This window comes from Cimex lectularius, unplaced genomic scaffold (genome assembly GCF_000648675.2).
Source record: "Cimex lectularius strain Harlan isolate CLEC.00 unplaced genomic scaffold, Clec_2.1 scaffold117, whole genome shotgun sequence".
NCBI classification, from domain to species: Eukaryota; Metazoa; Arthropoda; class Insecta; order Hemiptera; family Cimicidae; genus Cimex; species Cimex lectularius.
In genome coordinates, this window is record NW_019392706.1 from 1,291,330 (window position 1) to 1,310,385 (window position 19,056).

General features: G+C 36.9%; 1 protein-coding gene across 3 annotated transcripts in view; it reads right to left on the bottom strand.

The window, feature by feature from the left end:
* LOC106671019 (protein Wnt-7b) overlaps positions 1–19,056 on the bottom strand; it is a 125,892-nt gene that overhangs the window by 25,557 nt on the left and 81,279 nt on the right. For all 3 annotated transcript variants that reach the window (XM_014401758.2, XM_014401756.2, XM_014401757.2), the window contains one exon: positions 8,143–8,366. In XM_014401758.2, coding sequence (XP_014257244.1) covers positions 8,143–8,366 — 224 coding nt within the window. The remainder of the gene's footprint in view (positions 1–8,142; positions 8,367–19,056) is intronic.

The following is a 19,056-nucleotide window of genomic DNA, read 5'->3' on the forward strand; positions in this document are numbered from 1 at the left end:
AGGTGTGACTGCTTTTTATTAGCTAGAAAGTTTGGACGTATGAAGGCGAGTTTGAGAGAATATCGAATCGAAACGGACCCTACAAACTAGTCTATGCTGTAACTAGTCTGTGATATAATATCACAGTACGAATGTATTTATAAACGTGAAAGATTAGAGTTTGGCATGGTTAAGCTGGTCACAGTGGCTCAGTTTTTAATTGTTGATAAGGTCTAAAGTGGTCCACTTTGAATGAATGTATTTATTGGCGTGAATGACGGGATACGTAACGACGAGGTTATGGACACACTGCTTAGTTTCTGTATAATTTTTGCATCAAATTTACCCTTTTATATTCCAAATTAATCCTTTTTAACTTCAAATTAACCTTTATTAAACTTCAAAACAACTCTTTTTAATTTGACATTAATCCTATCTTTAAAGTTTAAAAATCTCAAGAGATGGCATGAAATATAAGTCTATAAAATAAAATTCTTGTGTATTTGAGTATTTGTTAATGTAAAATAATTGGGCTCCTAGAAGACTAAATGAATATCAATTACGATCAAAACTGAAAATTATATAAAAATAAATATAAAATAAATTATTATTATTTTAAATACAAAATAATTGGGCTTTTTTGCAATTAAAATTAAAAATGATATAAAATCATATATAAAAACAAAAGATTCTTCTAATTTTAATAGTAATTAATTTTCATATGGTTTTCTAAGAGCCCAATTGTTTTATATATATTTTTTTTAAATGTATTTTACGTGACATGGTAACATTATATTTTATACCAGGTTTTTTATGTTTTAAAGAACGAGATTAATTTAATTTTAATTAAATGTAAACACAGTTAATTTAATGATAAAAAGAATTAACTTGAAGATAAAAATGGTTAATTTGAATGTAAAAAGGGTTATTTTTCACAAGAAAATAGCATTATGCCGTTCCGTTCTGCTAAGCCTAAAAATCGTTTTCTGTTAAGCTTATGTTATATAATACTATATGCTTATATTATATTATTATATAATGATATTACTCTTATTCTTAAACCTTTCTCAATGACCCCAGTCAGGTATTTGAACGAACAAGACAGTGTCAGGGTCATAACATTAATAGGGGAAGAATATAGCAAATGCGAATTCGCCAGGAGACAGAGTGTAAATCACTCTACAAAAGGAAGGGTTCTTCGGCGCTTCAGAGAAACAGGGCTTCACCGTAGGAGGGTCGACCTAGGTCTACAGACGTAAGAGACAATTGATCCATCCGTCATTAGGCTCTATATAACAGCATCATTACTGAAAATGAAATAAGAAACCTGAATAAGAAACCAAGTCCGGAATGCTTCGATTTCCTGCAGGACTGTAAGAAGAAGGCTCAATGAAAATAATCGCAGAGTCCGGCCCTCGGTTGGCCCTCTTCTTTCCGCAGCTCAGAAATGGCCAGTCATTCGCACGGGAACATGTGAATTGTACATTGGAAGATCGGGGACGAGTGCTCTTTACAGTTGAAGTGAGAGTTGGCCTCAAATCTTCAGATGTACGTAATTTCACATGGATACGGTCAGGAGAAAGGTATGTCCCATGCTGTATGGTTCCCAGGTGATATTCCATGGTGGGTCATTGATTGCTGGGGTAGAATTTCCTTGGACGCCCGCACCAAATTAATGCCCGCAGTTGTTGTGCGAAGAAGATCTCTAACTTCACATAGGTACATACAAGACATAATGGAATAAGATGTAGTGCCATTTGTCCACGTATTGTGCATGACTTACTGAATGAGGTTGGAATTGGGTGCTTGGTGTGGCCAGATCGGAATCTAGGTTTGAACCCAATCGAACACTTTTGGGACCAAATTTAGCGACGAGCACGGCGGCGAAACAAAGGTCCTAACATCCTAGAAGAATTGGAAACGGCTGTTCTTGATGAATGGGAAAGAATTCCTCTGGATTTACCAAAACTCTTTTCCAATGCAAAGGCGTTTAACGACGGAGATTAGTGCTAGAGGTGGAAATAATTGGAATTAAGGGGGGGACAAAAAAGGGTTTTTAACGTTTTTATTTGTATGGTTTATGGTGACAGGTTGTTTAATAGTTTGTTGGAGTCGTGTGGAGTGGTCAAGAATGAGGTAGCTTAGAAAAACACCTTTTTTATCGACGTTTTGAACTTTATTCGGGACATCTTCGGGGCTTGGGTGAATTACAAAACAAATGTTGATTGGAATGTTTTGTTATGTTGTGTTTTGTTTGTTATTTCAATCAACATATGTTTTGTAATTCACCCAGGCCCTGAAGATGACCCGAATAAAGGTCGAAACGCAGCAAAAAAAAGGCGTCTTTTTAAACTATCTCATTCTTCACCGCTCCTCACGACTCCAACAAATAATATAAATAAATTTATTTGTTTTGATTTTTTGGTTCTTTACTCATTAAGTTTTTTTTTAATTAGGTAATAAATATTTCTTTTTTAAATGTCTTATTTTTACGCCAAACCTATTTTTGGCATTCAAGGTATAAATAAATCAAAATACTTTCAAATTTAAGGGTGGCGCGTTAATTTTGTCCATCAGCGTATTTAAAAATCGCTAATCTAAGAAATTCTATTTCACATGTTAATATTTCTTAACAACTTCTCGGTTGATAGGACTCGGGATAGTAGAACTGATTGTGATGGGATGTATAGGGAGTGTAAATGATAACAAGAATTAGACTAAGGATGCTCCCTTGTGAGACTTGTGTAGATCTGACGACTGATTACTCGCAGCGTCACCACTCTGAAGCAACGGTCATTTAAACAGGATCCCAGGATAAGGTTATAAGTAGAGGGTAGAATGCATTTAAGACGCTATCGAAAACATGGGCCACATCCAAGAACGTATTCAAGCAGCTCTTTTCTATAGTGAAGAGAAAATAGTGTCGACAATTCTGAATCCTAGCTGGATCGTGGACTGATGAAAAAACACAAACATCCTTTTAAGTGGAAAACAAGGGTAACATGGTTTGAATTGAATTGAAATTGGGACGAAATCCACCGATGCAAGTTTTATTTATGACTTTTGTCATTTGATCAAGAGGGTATTTCTAAACAGCACATTGCCTTAGAGGAGAAACAAAAAAACAGAATTCGAATCGTTCCTTTTATCCAGGTCAATGGAATTTTCTACCTAAAGCTCTCCTTGGTCGTGTAATGCAGTGCATCGTGGTGCTCGGCTACTCTTCTTTTTTTATCCCTACCCAGTTCCATAAAATCATTTCTTGCATTATTCATTTCATTAAAAAAAGCTTCGTTGTAGTAGAAGCTCCCGGAACCGCTAGTAAAACTACTCAATCTAATATGTAATTTTCATTTTTATGATAAGTTCGAAGGAATAAAAGCAAGAAATCAAGCAATTATGTAAACGAGACCCAATAATTGCTTAAAACACGAAAGATTAGATGAACGTGTACCGAGCCTTGCCGGCCCGTCCAAATTTTAAAAGCCCAATCAGTGCTGCATTATACGATGGTTAGAATACCGATTAAAACACGCCTTAATTCAGTACCCTGGTGCATTAAATAAAGCAAAATAATTAAGACATCCAAGACTCCAGCAGTTCTTTATATTAATAAATAATAACACACCAAAGAACAAATAAAAACTATGAGACTTGGAGAGTGTAGACAGTTAGGATTACAAAATAACCGGCAGTAGATAGAGCTATAAGGAGAGGAGCTGGCCTCGTATTTATTTGGACGGCTCAAAGCGTTCGATCGTGGCAGCAAGGTTTTGGAAGCTCAAGGACTTTCACTACTTTCAGGCGACTCTATATTCTATTAAAGCAAGTGTACCACAGGGGAACATACTAGGACCCTTCCTATTTACAAACGACATTCCTATTCTCCCTAACAATATTACATACTCTTTTGCTGATGATACAGCAATCCTATCATAAATCCTGATCCTTTCCAAGTTAGTCGTCATACCATAAGTAGGTCTTAGATCTTCAAGTCGAAATTACATGTGGTGCGCCGAGGAAAAGAAACGCTCAGGTGTTAGTTCGTGGTGGCTCAGTGTTGCTCTGAGGTGAGGTTTCCATGGACTAGTAACCTTTTATTGGAAATAGGAAACTTAAAAATGATTATTGAAGAGCATATAGAGAGCTTTTGTCCGCCAAATTAACCCTTTTGAATATCAAATTAACCCTCTTTAATCTCACATAAACCTTTTTTTATTTTCAAGTTAACCCTTTCTTGAAAACAATAAAAACACTTAGGTGATAATAAATAATAACATGTAAAACAAAATTTCTTTGTATTTGCGATTTATAAGGATAGAACTATTCTGTCAAATTAATAATTTTTCACCCAGTTTAATAATCGTCCCTTTCGGGATTTTTTATTCGGGGAGAAAATAATTATGGGCTAGAATTTGCGAAAATATTTATCTACATTTAAAAAAAAAGTAAAATTAATTTATCAAAAAATATGAATATATATACCGGTAACAGCCCACTCTTTTGCGTTTGTAACGTGAGCTGTCTACAAAACTCGATGGGTTTTCATTATGTAACGTATGTCTAATTATGGAAAATGCCAGAGTCAATAAAACTGCTGATGTTAAAGAGGTTGTGGAATGATTTTATCATATGATTGCATTCCTGCCGCCCTACTCGCCAATTCTAATCCCTGCAGAGTATTCGTTCTCCGAGATTAAGACAGCTGAGAGGACCCTGCAGCTTATTAAATGACTTAAGTTGTGAGTTCATTTGGCTTCAGCTAACAGGGTCCCCGCAGCTGTCTTAATTTGTACAGTGCATACTACTAAGTTAAAAAATGGTTAATTTGAAGTTAAAAAGTAAAGTAGTAAAAAAGTTAGTAGTTTTAGTAAAGTACTAAAAAAATTTAGTAACCCGAAACGTGTTAAAGCTGTCGTAATCAAAGTATTGTTAAGACCAAGGTTAGATACTTTTCTTTAAGATGAATTTTTTATGGAGGAAATAGAAACCAGGTATTCCATGGTACCTGATTTATTAAGGATTGTACGTGTTCGGGCGCAATGGCCCATCTTCAGACCGCCAAAGTTAAACTTCCAGTTTACCGACCAGCATTCCAATTTGGTTTATGTTCTTTATATAATATAAATAGTTTAATATATAATTTAAATTATGTATTAAATCAGTGGGTCGCTGCATTTATGTGTGGATTATTTACACACCGATTGACAGCCTAATTGAAAATAAGGTAGGCAATGGCCCATAGAAAATCGGAAAGGCCGACGGAAAAACCTAAACGAACCGCATGGCTGAAAAGCCTAAAAGCTCCAAAAATCAAAATCCAGATTGGACCTTTTCTGCCGGCTTCCGAAAAGGGCAAAACGACCCACAGAGGTTCCTAATTCCTCACCCATTAAAATTACTAATAATAATTTTAATGAAACGGGGAACAAGCCATTTGGTGAAACTGGAGATATTTCTGAAAAGGAGTAGAAAAACAGGTTTGGTAAATGGAATTTTTAGAATTTCCATCAGCAAAATTACTCATCAGTTTTGTCATCTCTCTTTTTCTTTAAAACACGCTCACTCTCTCTCCCGTTTTAGATAGCTTTAAGTGTCCTAAGCTTTTTCAACAGCTAATCTCCTTGTTCATTATAAAAATTTCATAAGTACTTTTGTCTTCCGTCCCGGCTCCCATAAATGCGATTTGAGATGACCTTCGATCTTTATGAACGTATAGTCACTGTGTTAGGCAAAGAATTATTTATGGCGGTATAGTAGTCAAAAGTCGGTAAATAAATTTACAATGATTTATTGTTTGAAACTGACCTGATGCCACAAAGCTTGGTGACAAAACTACTATCGGTACTAAAAAATTGTTAACGCGAAAAAATCAATTCGTATTTTGTTTAGTACTAATTCTTTCTAGAAGAATTTTAATTGTCCTGATGAATTAATCAACAATTTCAGTTTCTTTTGTTCATCATTTAGCCATGATAGATTTTTTCTCTACCAAAGTGATTAAATAATTTTAATGCAGCTTTTAGCCAGTAAAGTTTGTTTTATTAACAGAGATTTAGCTTCAAAGTTCAACATTCAAAAGGGCAACTTTAACATCTTGTAAATGTTAACCCTACCTTATACCTACCGTAATTTCAATTAATTTCCTCCTGTTTGAGGTAGTTGCGGAGAGCCTCTCCACTTCCTCAACTTCCAGTCCATTGCTGAAACTCTTAGGATTTAGGAAGAATGGTATAGGGTTATAGAAAGGTCAAAAGGCCCCATCTTCGTAGGCAGCATGCAGGATGGTTGGTTGTTAGATCGTCACCAATGAGATGCAGGGAGGACATGTCATAGTAGTAAATAAAAAGAAAGGAGGGTATAAAAGGTATTACATCTTTTACTGTACCTGTAGTACACCAGTGCTAGGATTGAGAAAAATTCCTTTCATTCTTTCAGTGAATTTTTACCATTTACCTTTCCACTCTCTCTCTCTTTCTCTCTCTCTCTCTCTCTCTCTCTCTCTCTCTCTCTCTCTCTCTCTCTCTCTCTCTCTCTATTTGCATTTTTCTCCCTCTTTTCTTTCTACATTTTTTTTCTTACACGGCCTATTTTACACACATCAGTTTGGTTAGAGACGTAAGGATGTGACGGAGGATTGTAACCTACCTATGTTATGACTAGCTATGGAAGGATCAAAATTAAAAACTCAATGGCTGTGTTTTCAGTCAAAAGAGCATATAATATTTAGGAAGAAGAGTAATGTCGGTTGTAAAGGGGAAGGGACCCTTGGAGGCTCCCCTGGGGGGGACACGCTTTGGCGTGGCAATATAAGAAGAAAAGACTGCCTAGGTGTGGTGGATTAGATCCTTAAAATTGTCTAGGGTACATAGTTTGATCGAGCTTTGAGTATAGAAAAAAGACTTTCGTTTGAAAGAATTGGATTGTTTGTACTACGAACTTAAGTCGATGTAAGAGTGTGAGTACAGGTTAAATTTTTGTCCTTTAATTTAAGTATGTGGGTTTCATTTAATTCTGCTGTTTGTTCATGCAGAACCCAAGGTAGCAAAAGGTGGGATTACCTTATTGGTTATATGTACATTGGTGTTTAATGTGCCACTGAGTTCCTGGTGTGAGGTGGAGGTATTCTCGGGTTTCTTCTGCTGCCATAAAGTCAGAGAGTGAGTTTTGCACGGATTGCAGTGTCGTCCGCAAAGTTTGTATTTTGTGTAAACACGTATGTTCACGAAAATCTGGGTCAAGGTATAGTCTTGAAAAAAAAGCAAATTTACTTGCTACAGCCAAGCTTTGGATCAACTTTAGTACCATCAGGGGAAAACAATCTTACAGACTTCTATAGATGGACAAATTTATGTGTTTTAATGGCGATCCCAAATTTCCTTGAAGACCGACTCAGTCCTGCTGTGCCTTGGTAATGTTAGGACTGAGTGGGTCCCAAGGTAATTTGAGATCGCATGTAAAAAATTTAAATATGTCAATCTGTAGAAATATTCACGATTGTTTTGCGCTGATGATGACCTTAAAATAGGTCGAAAGCTTGCCAGTAACAACTGAATTTGCTTTTTTCTTCAAGACCATACTTTATCCAGAATATTTATGAGTGAAAAAGTGTAAAATACTTACAACATTGAAAATAGGTATGTTGGTTGTGTAAACTGTGTATAGAATTAATCCTAAGTTACTTCCTTGCGATAAGCCTTGATATCTCGAAACTCCCCCCGCTCTTGCCATAAAGCTGCGATCCGATCTGATGGACTTGGGACGACGGTAGATTTAGTTTTATCAATTTTTATCCATCTCAAGAGTTAAATGATGTTGGGTGTTATGACTAGATAAGTAAAAATCACTATTATCTGACAGGATAGCTGTGACGTCAATAATGGAGCATATAATATTGTTAGGTGGTGTAGGAATATTAGTTGCGTATATTTGGAAAAGGAGGGGTTCTAGGATGCTCCCCTGGGGTCACTCGCATTAATGGCAATATAAGAAGAAAAGACAGACCCTCAGTCCCGCTAAGATATGCAACAACATATACACTGCATTCAAAAGAATTTCGTTCTTAGTACAGCGTTGTCGATGTACGCCAGAAAAAATAATGTTTACAATGTTTGAAAGTAGAGATTGTGGTTAAAAAACCGTAATTAATATACATAATTTTACCTAGTATGACGATCTGACCGAAAGATCGCCCCTTGGCGACGGTACTGCAGTTCCATCTGTGGTACCTGAACTGGTACTGGCATTCGGCGAGGCCCAGTTTGAGGCCCTGTGCTAGAGCCAGGAAAGCCTCCGGGGCAGACTTGCAAAGTTCCCTTTGCCTCGGCGACAACCCGGAAGTGTAACTGCAAACCAACTCGGCTCCGAATCCAACGCAGCAGACTTCTCTAAAACATCGAAAACATTGTTATTTTTATTATTTATATTTTTAACCTAAGGTCTTGGTTGAGATAAAAATGCTAGTGTCACAAGCGGGATCCGGCTCAATACGCCGTTGCTCTACCACTTGAGCTACCGTGACTTCAATCCACTCGCACACCAACTCCTCAACCAAACCTTGGTTGTCTTAAATAGCTTGTTAGCAAATTTTTGCTTAACGCTGAACAATGTTGGCAGCTGGCCAGAACGGATCACTATAATATTAGAAAGAGCTAAGCTAACTCACAAAGAAGCCTGTTTACATCAAGCATGATTATCGGAACGTATTTTGTTATACAAAGTTTTGAACCCGTTATCCACAATCCATCCTAGTGATTGCTCAAAGAAGTAACCACACCCTTACACTATTTGACCTCCGTTGGTTGTTAAAACTAAGGTGTGAACAAATGTATTTAAATCGTATTCCATGGAGGGAGGTTGGAAGACAAAAAAGTTTTTCATTTTGTTGCGGAGTGCACTGTGTTGGCCGAGTTTCGTATTTTGTATCTGCGTCCCCACCCTGTCACAATCATATAAAAACAGCAGAATACAAATTCACGTATCACAACAATTTCACACTACACCAGTATGACACCACTAGAATATTTTATGTGAGTATGTTCAGCTTTTATATTTACATCTGTATTGTATTTTTCCCAATTAATATATGGTTGTAATTCACCCAGGCCCTGAAGATGACCCGATTAAAACATAAATCGAAACGCCATAAAAAAATTAAAATATTGTTTTTCAAAACTAGCTCATTCTTCACAACTCCTCGACGAATCCAACCGATTATATTGTAAAATGTTGAAATAATGAATAAAGTATTGTTGTTTTTTGGTTTTTTATTACAGGGGCATTCGGCAGCTAGGTCATTTCAGCCCCGAGCGCGTGCGAAATATAACAACACACATTCAATATGCATCCACACGAATAAATACATTCACACCTATGTACATCGCGCTCATTCTGTTTAGTAGATGGCGTACACAATATTCCTCCACCTACCTACAAACAACAACAAACTAATCTAACTGGGGTCAATGGAGTACTTTTATAAATATTCCGCTTTCGACTCAAGTCGCACAAAGCTGGAAGGTTGATGGAGATGCTGTTTCACCATCAGCCCCTCCCCATTCACACTGATAAATACACTCACTTATGCAAAACACATATGTTGACGGTTATATACAATAAAAAAATTCCCATTTTCCTAAAATGCAGATGAGCGGACCCTGAAACTCACTACTGTGCCCGAGAACCCCTTTTATATCTGGCGGCATGGCCATTCCACACTAGGGGATAAGGCATGACACGATTCAATTATGTGGGACACATCGTGCGACATTTCTATGCATAGGGGACAACTGTGCGAGGGGTTGGACCACGAGCAAGTACCCGTGTATCAATCGAGAATGGCCTATTCTTATCCAGGCAAGGGCTATTACTTGTTTCCGGTACAGGCCATCGGAGGGCCATCTACCCCCCCCCCCACTGGAGGGTCATCTACTCTAACAGGTAAGAGAGTTTCGGACGATCCCCCACTGACGCCGTCATCTCTCCCTTATCATTGTTTATACGGCTCGCTCATATTCAGAGGGCCTGATCGCGATGGTGCGGTCGGGAGAGTGTGACGTTCCGGCTTTTGCCGCCGAGTCTGAAGTTCGTTACATCCAGACCGATGTGTTCAGGAACCCAGACAACTACCACCGTTTTTCCGAGGCACTCCAGGTCAGCATCTCTTTCTATCAAGAGCACGACGAGAGGGTCTACGGAGAACCTCTCACGTAAAGCCCAAATTGCGATCAGAAAGCTAATAGAAACATCAGGCCCGGGTTAGGCGGAGTAAGCACTTTTCTCATTGTATACGTTTTTTCTCAATATTCATCATATTCAGGGTTTTTTGCCTATAAGTTTGTATGTGTGCAATGTGAGTGCAATCCTCAACCTTTGGAGCCGATCGCCCGGCCTATTCGAGTGCTTCTCCGCTCTGCCCTCAACCTGCGTGGCCTCAGGTCCCTCATGACCTGCCGACATGCACGGTAACCATCCAGTCGCCAGCTGGCAGTACTAGGCATCACATTACACACGAGGTGATAGCATAGAGTTCGGGTACCTGAACTTCCTCGCGGCCCGGGAATGCCGTATAACTCAGTTTTCCTTCGATATTGTCACAGGAGCAGAGTTCATGGACACCCACAGTGACCGGAAGACCCCTCCCCCTTCCAGATGAGGATTGTATTCTGTATGTGTAGTGTTTTGTGGGCAGTACTTAGCGTTTGTTATCTTCGGGTTCCGCGGCCCTTAGTCGCCATCCTCGACCTGTGTATTGGTGGTGGCGTACCGACAGGGGGCCTGGACATCCTCCGACATGCAATGGTGTATGAGAGCCTGGAAGGTTGCTTACGATTCGCTTTGATGAAGTCTTAGGGTGGGCCGTACTGGCGCTGGGGACGGTGCTTCGGCTGGGCGACCGGCCGACACCCCATGGACCTTTTCGCCCGTACTCGTCCGCGACGAACTAACAATCGTGTTTTCCGCCATACCTCTAAAAAGCTCAGTTCCTTGAATTTAGAAATAGATATGCAGGTTTTAGTCTGGTTTTCACTGATGGGTCCAAGACCGGTGGTTATTCTATCATTCGGGTTCCGGTACCGGGAGTGTCTTAAACCAGCTTTCCTCCGGCCAAAATTATGCAAATTTTTGTCGAACTTATTGTAAACCTGTATTCTAGTGCTTTTTAAATAGCCATCTCTTCAGCCGTGAATGAACTGCATAGAGATGGCAGGAGGTACTGTTCATTATATCCATTCCGAACATCATAGAAGTCACAACCTACAGAACCATCAAGCTTAGATCCAGCTGTAAAAATCAAATGTTGGGGGGGGGTTGCGTCGGTGGCTGCAACGGTTTAGTCGTTGACTCGCCGCTATCACTATAAGGCAAGGGTACCGGGTTCCAATACAGCGGCCCTGTATTCGAACCCGACATACTTATAAATGTTTTCTTTTTAAACATCGGCACCCCAAGGGTTCATATAACCTCGTAAAAAAAATGCCATAGTGAATATATTAAATCTACTGAAGATTCTACTTGTAATGATCCTAGCAAATTTTGGTCTTATACAAAGAAATACAATAACTCTCGCTATTCCTAATCATGTTCGACATTTAACATAGCAATTTATTTTTTTCAATTAATTAATCTTTAATTAAGGTTTTGGTTGAGATAAAAAAGTCGGTTTCACGAGCGGGATTCGAACCCACGACCTTCGGGTAAATACGCCGCTTCTCTACCACTTGAGCTATCGTGTCTTCGATCCACTTGGACACCAACTTCCCATCTCACCGCATCTTTTGAATTTTTCCTCCTTTTTGCCATTTTTCATTTTTTTATCTCAACCAAAAACTTAATAAAGATGAATTAATTGAAAAGAATTTATTTGGTCAATCGGACGAAAACTAATAGATGTAATAAGCAAAATGAAGTATACTTCATTGAAGCTCTCCGTGGCCATTTCATTTGTCGCTGAGAATCAAATAGATTACACGACATTTGAAAAATTTCTGGATGTTTCTCCATTTGGGAATCACTTTCCCGCACAACTCCATAACGGAGTTTTCAATATCTCAAAGGTGTTATAACTCTTGTAGCGGAGCCATCGTTAACAAAAACGATGTCCCTATTATTTAGAGCTTTTAAAAAATCTCTCCCTTTACGGTGAAACCATTCTGAGCCAAATGCAGGGTGATGCACATTAAAATCTCCGGGAACTTTTTGAATAAAAAAGCAGTCCCATTTCCGTAAAGATATTTTAGGCTGATGCAAAAATAATGCAGGTTTTGAAAAAGCAGTCAAAACTGTTTTTAATTTTTATAACATAAAGAAAATTTATTCGAAATATTTTCCATCACAATCTATTCATCTTTGCTAACGTGTAAATAAATACATCTGTGCCGCGTACTCTACAAATTTTATCCCTCAAGAAGTGATCCAAATGCTTAAAAAAGTGGAAGTCTGCAGGCGAAAGGTCGGGTGAATATGGAAAGTGCGGTAAGGTATCATATTGTAAATCCTTAAGTTTCCGCAGAGTTGGCATTGCGACATGTTGCCTGGCGTTATTGTGAGGAAGACTCACTCGGTCCCTTACCAATGCTGGACGAAGGCATTGATAGTTTCACCATAATCAAGGTAATTATAGTGTACAACCCCAGAAGTGCACCATAAAACAGTCACCATAACTCTTTTGGTTGCAGATTTGGTTTCGGGAAGTGTTTTGGCGCTTCATCCTTGCCCAACCTTTACGCGTCCTGTTATCGTACAGAATCCATTTCTCATCTCACGTGATGATTCGATCGAGAAATGGATCATTTTGGTGGCGTAACAGAGGATACGTGCAAATTGCAAATCGTCGATTTATTTGGGCTTTGGTTAGTTCGTTCTGTACACACTTGTCAGCTTCTTTACTTTGTTCCAGGTGGGTAACAATGGTTGACTGATTATAGACCTTCCGTTGTGGACGAAGGCCAACTCAAAACGTCCATTGAAGAAAAAAAGAAAAAAAAATATATATATATATTTATTTATTTATTTGAATAAATTAAATAGTCCTTATAAATTATAGTTTTAACTCTTCATAAATTAAATGTAAACTCACTCAAAACCAACATAAATCAAAACTTTGTATGATTCTTCATTTGTCTATAATAATACTTGTATTGTGAATATTTATTAGTGGTATAATTATTAATTAAAGTTTTGGACAAAACATTTTTGTTGATCCTCCAACTGTTGTCTGTTTGTTTCTTTATTGAGTTATCAATATTTAAAAAAAGTCAATAAATAATGTCGTAAAAAGAGAACCGGTTGTCAAAAACATTTCAAACCAGCATACAGTCGGACGACAAATCAATATGAAATAAGATAGTGTATTTAAAAACCGTTGTTATTTTTCAAAAAAAGATCCGAAAGGTTAGTACATGTCAGGATGGAAATAATGGCCGACTTTGGGATGTCATAACATTATTTCCCTTGTAACACCGGCCAGGTCTTTATCGGCAGTGTATTAAGATGAAACATGTCAAGGGTCCTGTAGACGAATAATTTAGAAGATTTGTTTACATTAAATATTCACTGCCCGTTTACTTTTGTATAAGCTTAATTTCCATATTGATGACAAGATGATAAATTGATTGTCGATTATATACCGACCGTCCGCCGCTCTGTAACTCCCGAGGAAGAAAACAACACAACAAATCAATAGTGGGATTTTTAAACATAATTATATATATATATGTATATATATATTCAAGTTCATATTATATAAAGTTCAATTTGGAGTTTTTCTTTGTCATGCTAGCAAACAAGATCACGATTAAATAAATATTAATTAGATTGAATTCTTCCGTTGTAAATAGAAAATATGCTATACGGGAAGTTAACAGTTTTAAACTGAAAATGCCAGTGTTTATTTAATTGTTTAAATATTTCATAATTTGGTAACCTGGTAATCATTATAGATTCCGGTGGGTAGTATTGACTTATGTTTGTACACATTCATCAAGTTTAAATTATTCATAAAATCCGAACATATTTGAAGTTATCGTTTACAAAAAGTTCCGTTTCCACTCCACATTGTCTGCCTTTTGGGCTAAAATTCAGCTAAAAAATAAGAAATTAATAAATCCCATTCATCTTTATGAGCTTTTTTTACGAAGACACTAGTCCAAGCTGCAGATTAGTCGGTTGGGTCGTGGGCAGTGTCCCAGTGCTAACCCCAAAGAGCAGAGAGTTAAAGATTCGAACCTTACCTTCGGGACCTTTCCCTTACAGTGATGAGCGCCGTGTCAACGCCTAAACCGTTGCAGCCACCGAAGCCCCTTTGGCATATTCTGTTAGTAGTTTTTTTAGTAGTCTTTTTTTTTGGTTAGTTAACAATTTTAACTCAGCATTGAGCCATTGTGGATATGAATTATTACAAATAACAATCTTTGGGACATACGTATCAATAACCTAAAATAAGACATTATAAAATATTTGCACACTGTCGTCATCATTTTTACCTTCAAACAACGCATTCCGACCTACCAAAGAAATACTTTCATAAACGTTGAAAAATTTGTGGCTTTAAAATTTAGCAAATGAACGGGTCTAATATAATTTGGATATGCTGGAACAGTGAAATTCAGTAAAATGGCAGGATATGGATCAACTTGTACTGAACAGTTATGTATTTCTAACTTCCGGAGAGATTTTGTATCAATATTACGTAAAACCAAATTTAAAATATGTTCATTATTATTAGGTATTAAATTTAAGTGCTTAAGACTAAGAAAAATTTTAAGTTCAATAAGCTTGTTATACGAGTAAAGACAACAGTTTTCTTTCCTAATTGGTCTATATTCATTCCACTCAATTAAAGGAATATTATAATCTCAAAAAATTATAACATTAGAAATATTATTATCCATAAAAATCTGTCCAATTTGGTTAAAATGCTTCTCATAAACAACACTAGGAGAGTGCAGCGGAATATAACAACACACTAAAAGTGTTTTGTAAGAATTCAAATTAAGATAAACAAATAAATGTTCAATAGATTTATCAGTAACAAAAACTTGACTGCTTGATATGATTGAAATTGAAATTGAAATTTATTTTTATTTACAAAATATATACAGTATTTACAAAGAAATTAAAAGACTGGCTTCAGGCTTCCTGCCTATATACCTGATCTGAAGTAAAAAATAACTAATTTAAACATATCTCAACATTAACACAGAGGGGGGAAAAAATAAAAAAATAGAAAAAAAAACCCTTTACGTTATTTAATTAATTTACAGCAAAATGTGCTTCACTCTTTTGTACTTATATCTTTTGTAAAGTATCTGCAAGGAGGCAGCTTCATAGGTAACAATATTTCTAATATTAGTGTATTCACTAAGTTCACAAGCTTTGCAAAATCTTGATGTTATACTGTGGACTTGTGTAGTGACACTAGCCACCTCCAATACTGAATGCATGTAGTCTATTGGCGTCCACCTGTAAAAGGAACCAATCAGTCTCAAGCATTTGTTCTGCACAGCCTGCAACTTTCTGTAGTTGGTGATACATGTATTAGACCAGACAGGAGCCGTATACAACAGCATGGGTCGAATATACAAATAATAAATTAACTTTTTATTAAATATACTCAGATCAGAGTGTCTATTTAACGACCGAAATAAATAGCAGATCAGAGCCACTCCTCTATCGCATACCGTGTTGATGTGCTTGGTGAACGTGAGCTTTGAGTCCAGCATCAAACCGAGATACTTCTCTTCTTTTTTCCATGGAATACACCTTCCATTTATTGTCACAAAACAATCAATATTAGGCCTTCTGCGAGTGAACAGAATCACCTCTGTTTTTGACTCATTGGGTCTGATCCGCTACCTGTAGAATTAATTAAATGTTTTCTCAAGGGCTAGTGAGAGATGCCTAGCTATTGTATCTACCCTGAAAGACGAGATCACAAAAGCGGTGTCATCAGCATGCTTAATATGATGTACCTACTCATAACCAATAGAACACCACATTTTGATTTATCACTATTATCATGAAATCGATCACAACGATATATCACGTAATTATTACAACCTAATTCTCTTGAATTAATATCTTCTGATAGCCACATTTCAGTTTGAGCAGAAACATCATAGACATCATTTTAGTTGCCAGCTTCAGTCGATGTCAGTTTAGTTCTCAATCCTCTGACGTTCTGGTAGTAAGATGAAATCAGACGCTTCATCCGTGTTTTTTGAAACTGGATTTTTAATGATTTTCAGATGACCATTAAAATATTTAATGGTTAAATTCTTTTCTCCAGCATCGGTTGTAACTTTCAATTCATTTCGCAGAGCAGTCAAAATATCTCTTTCAGTTACAGTCAAGTCTTTTCTCAAAATAATTTTTGGTTTCTGTAACCTCCAATAACTTGTTTCGATTAAAAAAGAATAGATTTAGCCGAACTAGAGTTGTCAAGATGACTTTCAAGGGTCTATTTTTATTTGGAAAACCTTTACCTGAAGGATGTAAAAATATTAGTTTTTTTGGTCTTCCTCCGCAAAAGTGGTGTAAATAATATTTTTAATTATATTTTTAACATATTCCATGCGTTCATTTACATCAACAGAAGAGGATTCTGGAATATTAAAAATAAGTAAATTATTTTTACGCCTTACCCGTTCTTCGTATTCCAAAATAAAATTGTCTATTTGAAAGATGTCGGGTTTTGAGGTAGGTCATTGTCATTCATAGGTCGGTTGTTTTCGCAAGTCATCTAATTGTTTGACAACTTTGGAGTAGTCAGATCTCCTTTCATAGCACATAGAACACTGTGTTACTTTATCAGAGTTATTCTTTTTATTTTTAAGAATATCAAGTTCTTCATTCAGTTGAGCAAACGTGGTATGAGCCGAGGAAATAGTTGTCACAATTAATAATCATCACTTCTCAACAAGTCTTTACAACACTCAGAACAAGTACGTACTACTGACATGATTTATACAAAATAAAACTACTCGGAATACTGTATTTAAACTCAAACTATAATTAATTATTTGAGAGCCCGCAACAAACAAAATGTTTTTTTTTTTTTGTAATTTCAACGCGAAACACCCTAGTAGGAGTAGCCGAGTGGCTAATCCTCGCGGACGGCTCCTTCAAAACTCCTTTTACAAACTAATTACTCCAATATCTCCCTCTCATCCGGCCATCTTCCTCAAGTAAACAACCTGCTTGATTTCTTCATCTGTTCCAGGATATTCTCATTAAACACTCCTGTCCGCAACCTCCATCTTCATGTTCAGGTTTGAACCCTGGCTTCAACAGTGGAGAATCAAGGTAAACAAACAAAAATCTGAATAAACAGTTTTCACTCTTAATCGTAAAACTCTCCCACCTGTCTATTTATACGGCATACCAATTCCTCCAGCGAATAATATACGATACCTTGGACCAGACTTACGTCGAATTCGCGACTAAACCGAAATGACTGTAAACTTAGATATAAAATGCTGAAGAGACTACTTGACAAATGATCTAAACTGTCATTACTTAACAAAAACTGTTATGCACTACCCTAGTAGCCCCAATTTAGACCTACGGACTTGAACTAAACGGAACAACCAAACGTTCCAGCCTTAACAAAATCCAATCCATACAATCCAAATTCCTTTGCACAATGCTCCATTCGTTCTATATCAACAATCATGGTATGCATCCGATCTCAACATACCGTACGTCCCAAACCTGGCCCAGTTCCGCTACAATAAATTTCACTCCAAACTATCAACTATCCTCTCATGACAACCGTTATTTCGCAATCTGTCCAGCTCAGCTCTTCCTTCCACCCCCATAGAAGACTGAAGGACAGGTGGCCTCGCGATCGTGATTTTCTAACTTCGCCAACTCTAGGGACTGATGTTGACTTCACGCCATAATAGCCAATTACGGTCACTTTCACTGGATGGTGGCTGGCTGTTCAAATCAAGCACGCCAGACATGTAAATGTGAATACAATATTGTCTATGTGCATGTGTATATCCTTGAAAATAACATAATTTTCCTTCCTTCTAAAAAGATAGTTCCTACTCAAAGTAAGTTGTTTTCAACGATCCCGATTTCGAGCTTTTAGCTCATCATCAGGTTGAAGGAGTTTTACAACATGATCATGAGATAAAAGCTCGAAATCCAGATCATTGAAAACAACTTACTTTGAGTAGGAACTATCTTTTTAAAAGGAGTGAACACCGCACTCTCTCCACCATTCATCATTTCTATTCATTTTTCCATGCTGCTTTTTGTATGCGGTTGTAAATAAATAAATGAAAAAATATAAAAGAATGTAGCTCTTGAACCTACACATTTCATATGAAGAATTCATTACTGAATAAAATCATGTTTATTTATTTTAGGTTTTAAAAAAATGCCTCGAGGACCAAATTTTTTTTCACGGTATTATTAAATTATAAGTTCACTTTTTTAATCAATCGTGAAATCTACTTGAAGTGGAACGAGCACGTTCTATTTTAACGCCCGTAACTGTTAAACTTTTCAATTATTTCCCTCTCAAATTTGTACGTATGCTGGAAGTATTTGAGGTATGTTTTTTTTTAATCGCGATGATTAAATAAGTGATTCGTTTTGTACATCATTACATGATATCCAACATTGAAAGAGAGAAGAGAGAAATGAATGAGAGGGAGATAGATATAGAGAGAAAGAGAGAGAGAGAGAGTGAGGGAGGGAGAGAGAGACAAAAAGAGGGTGGTAGAGTGAGGAATAAAGTGAGAGAGAGAGTGAAAGAGAAAGTGAGAAGCGAGACAGAAAGGAGGAGTGAGAGAAAGGGTTAGAGAGAGAGATAATGATAAAGAGAGTGTGGTGGAGGGAGAAAGAGAGAGAAAGAAAAAATAGAGAGAGAGAAAGAGAGAGAAAACAGAGAGCGGCACATTTATAGATCTATCATTAAACTCCATTATTTTGTTTTCTATTAGGAAAGTTAGACTAAATAATTATATTCATAATAATAATATCGGAATTTAATTTAATTTTGAATATATAATAAATATTCAGAACACACGCTTACAATTAGGTATAAATTGCTTAATCACTACT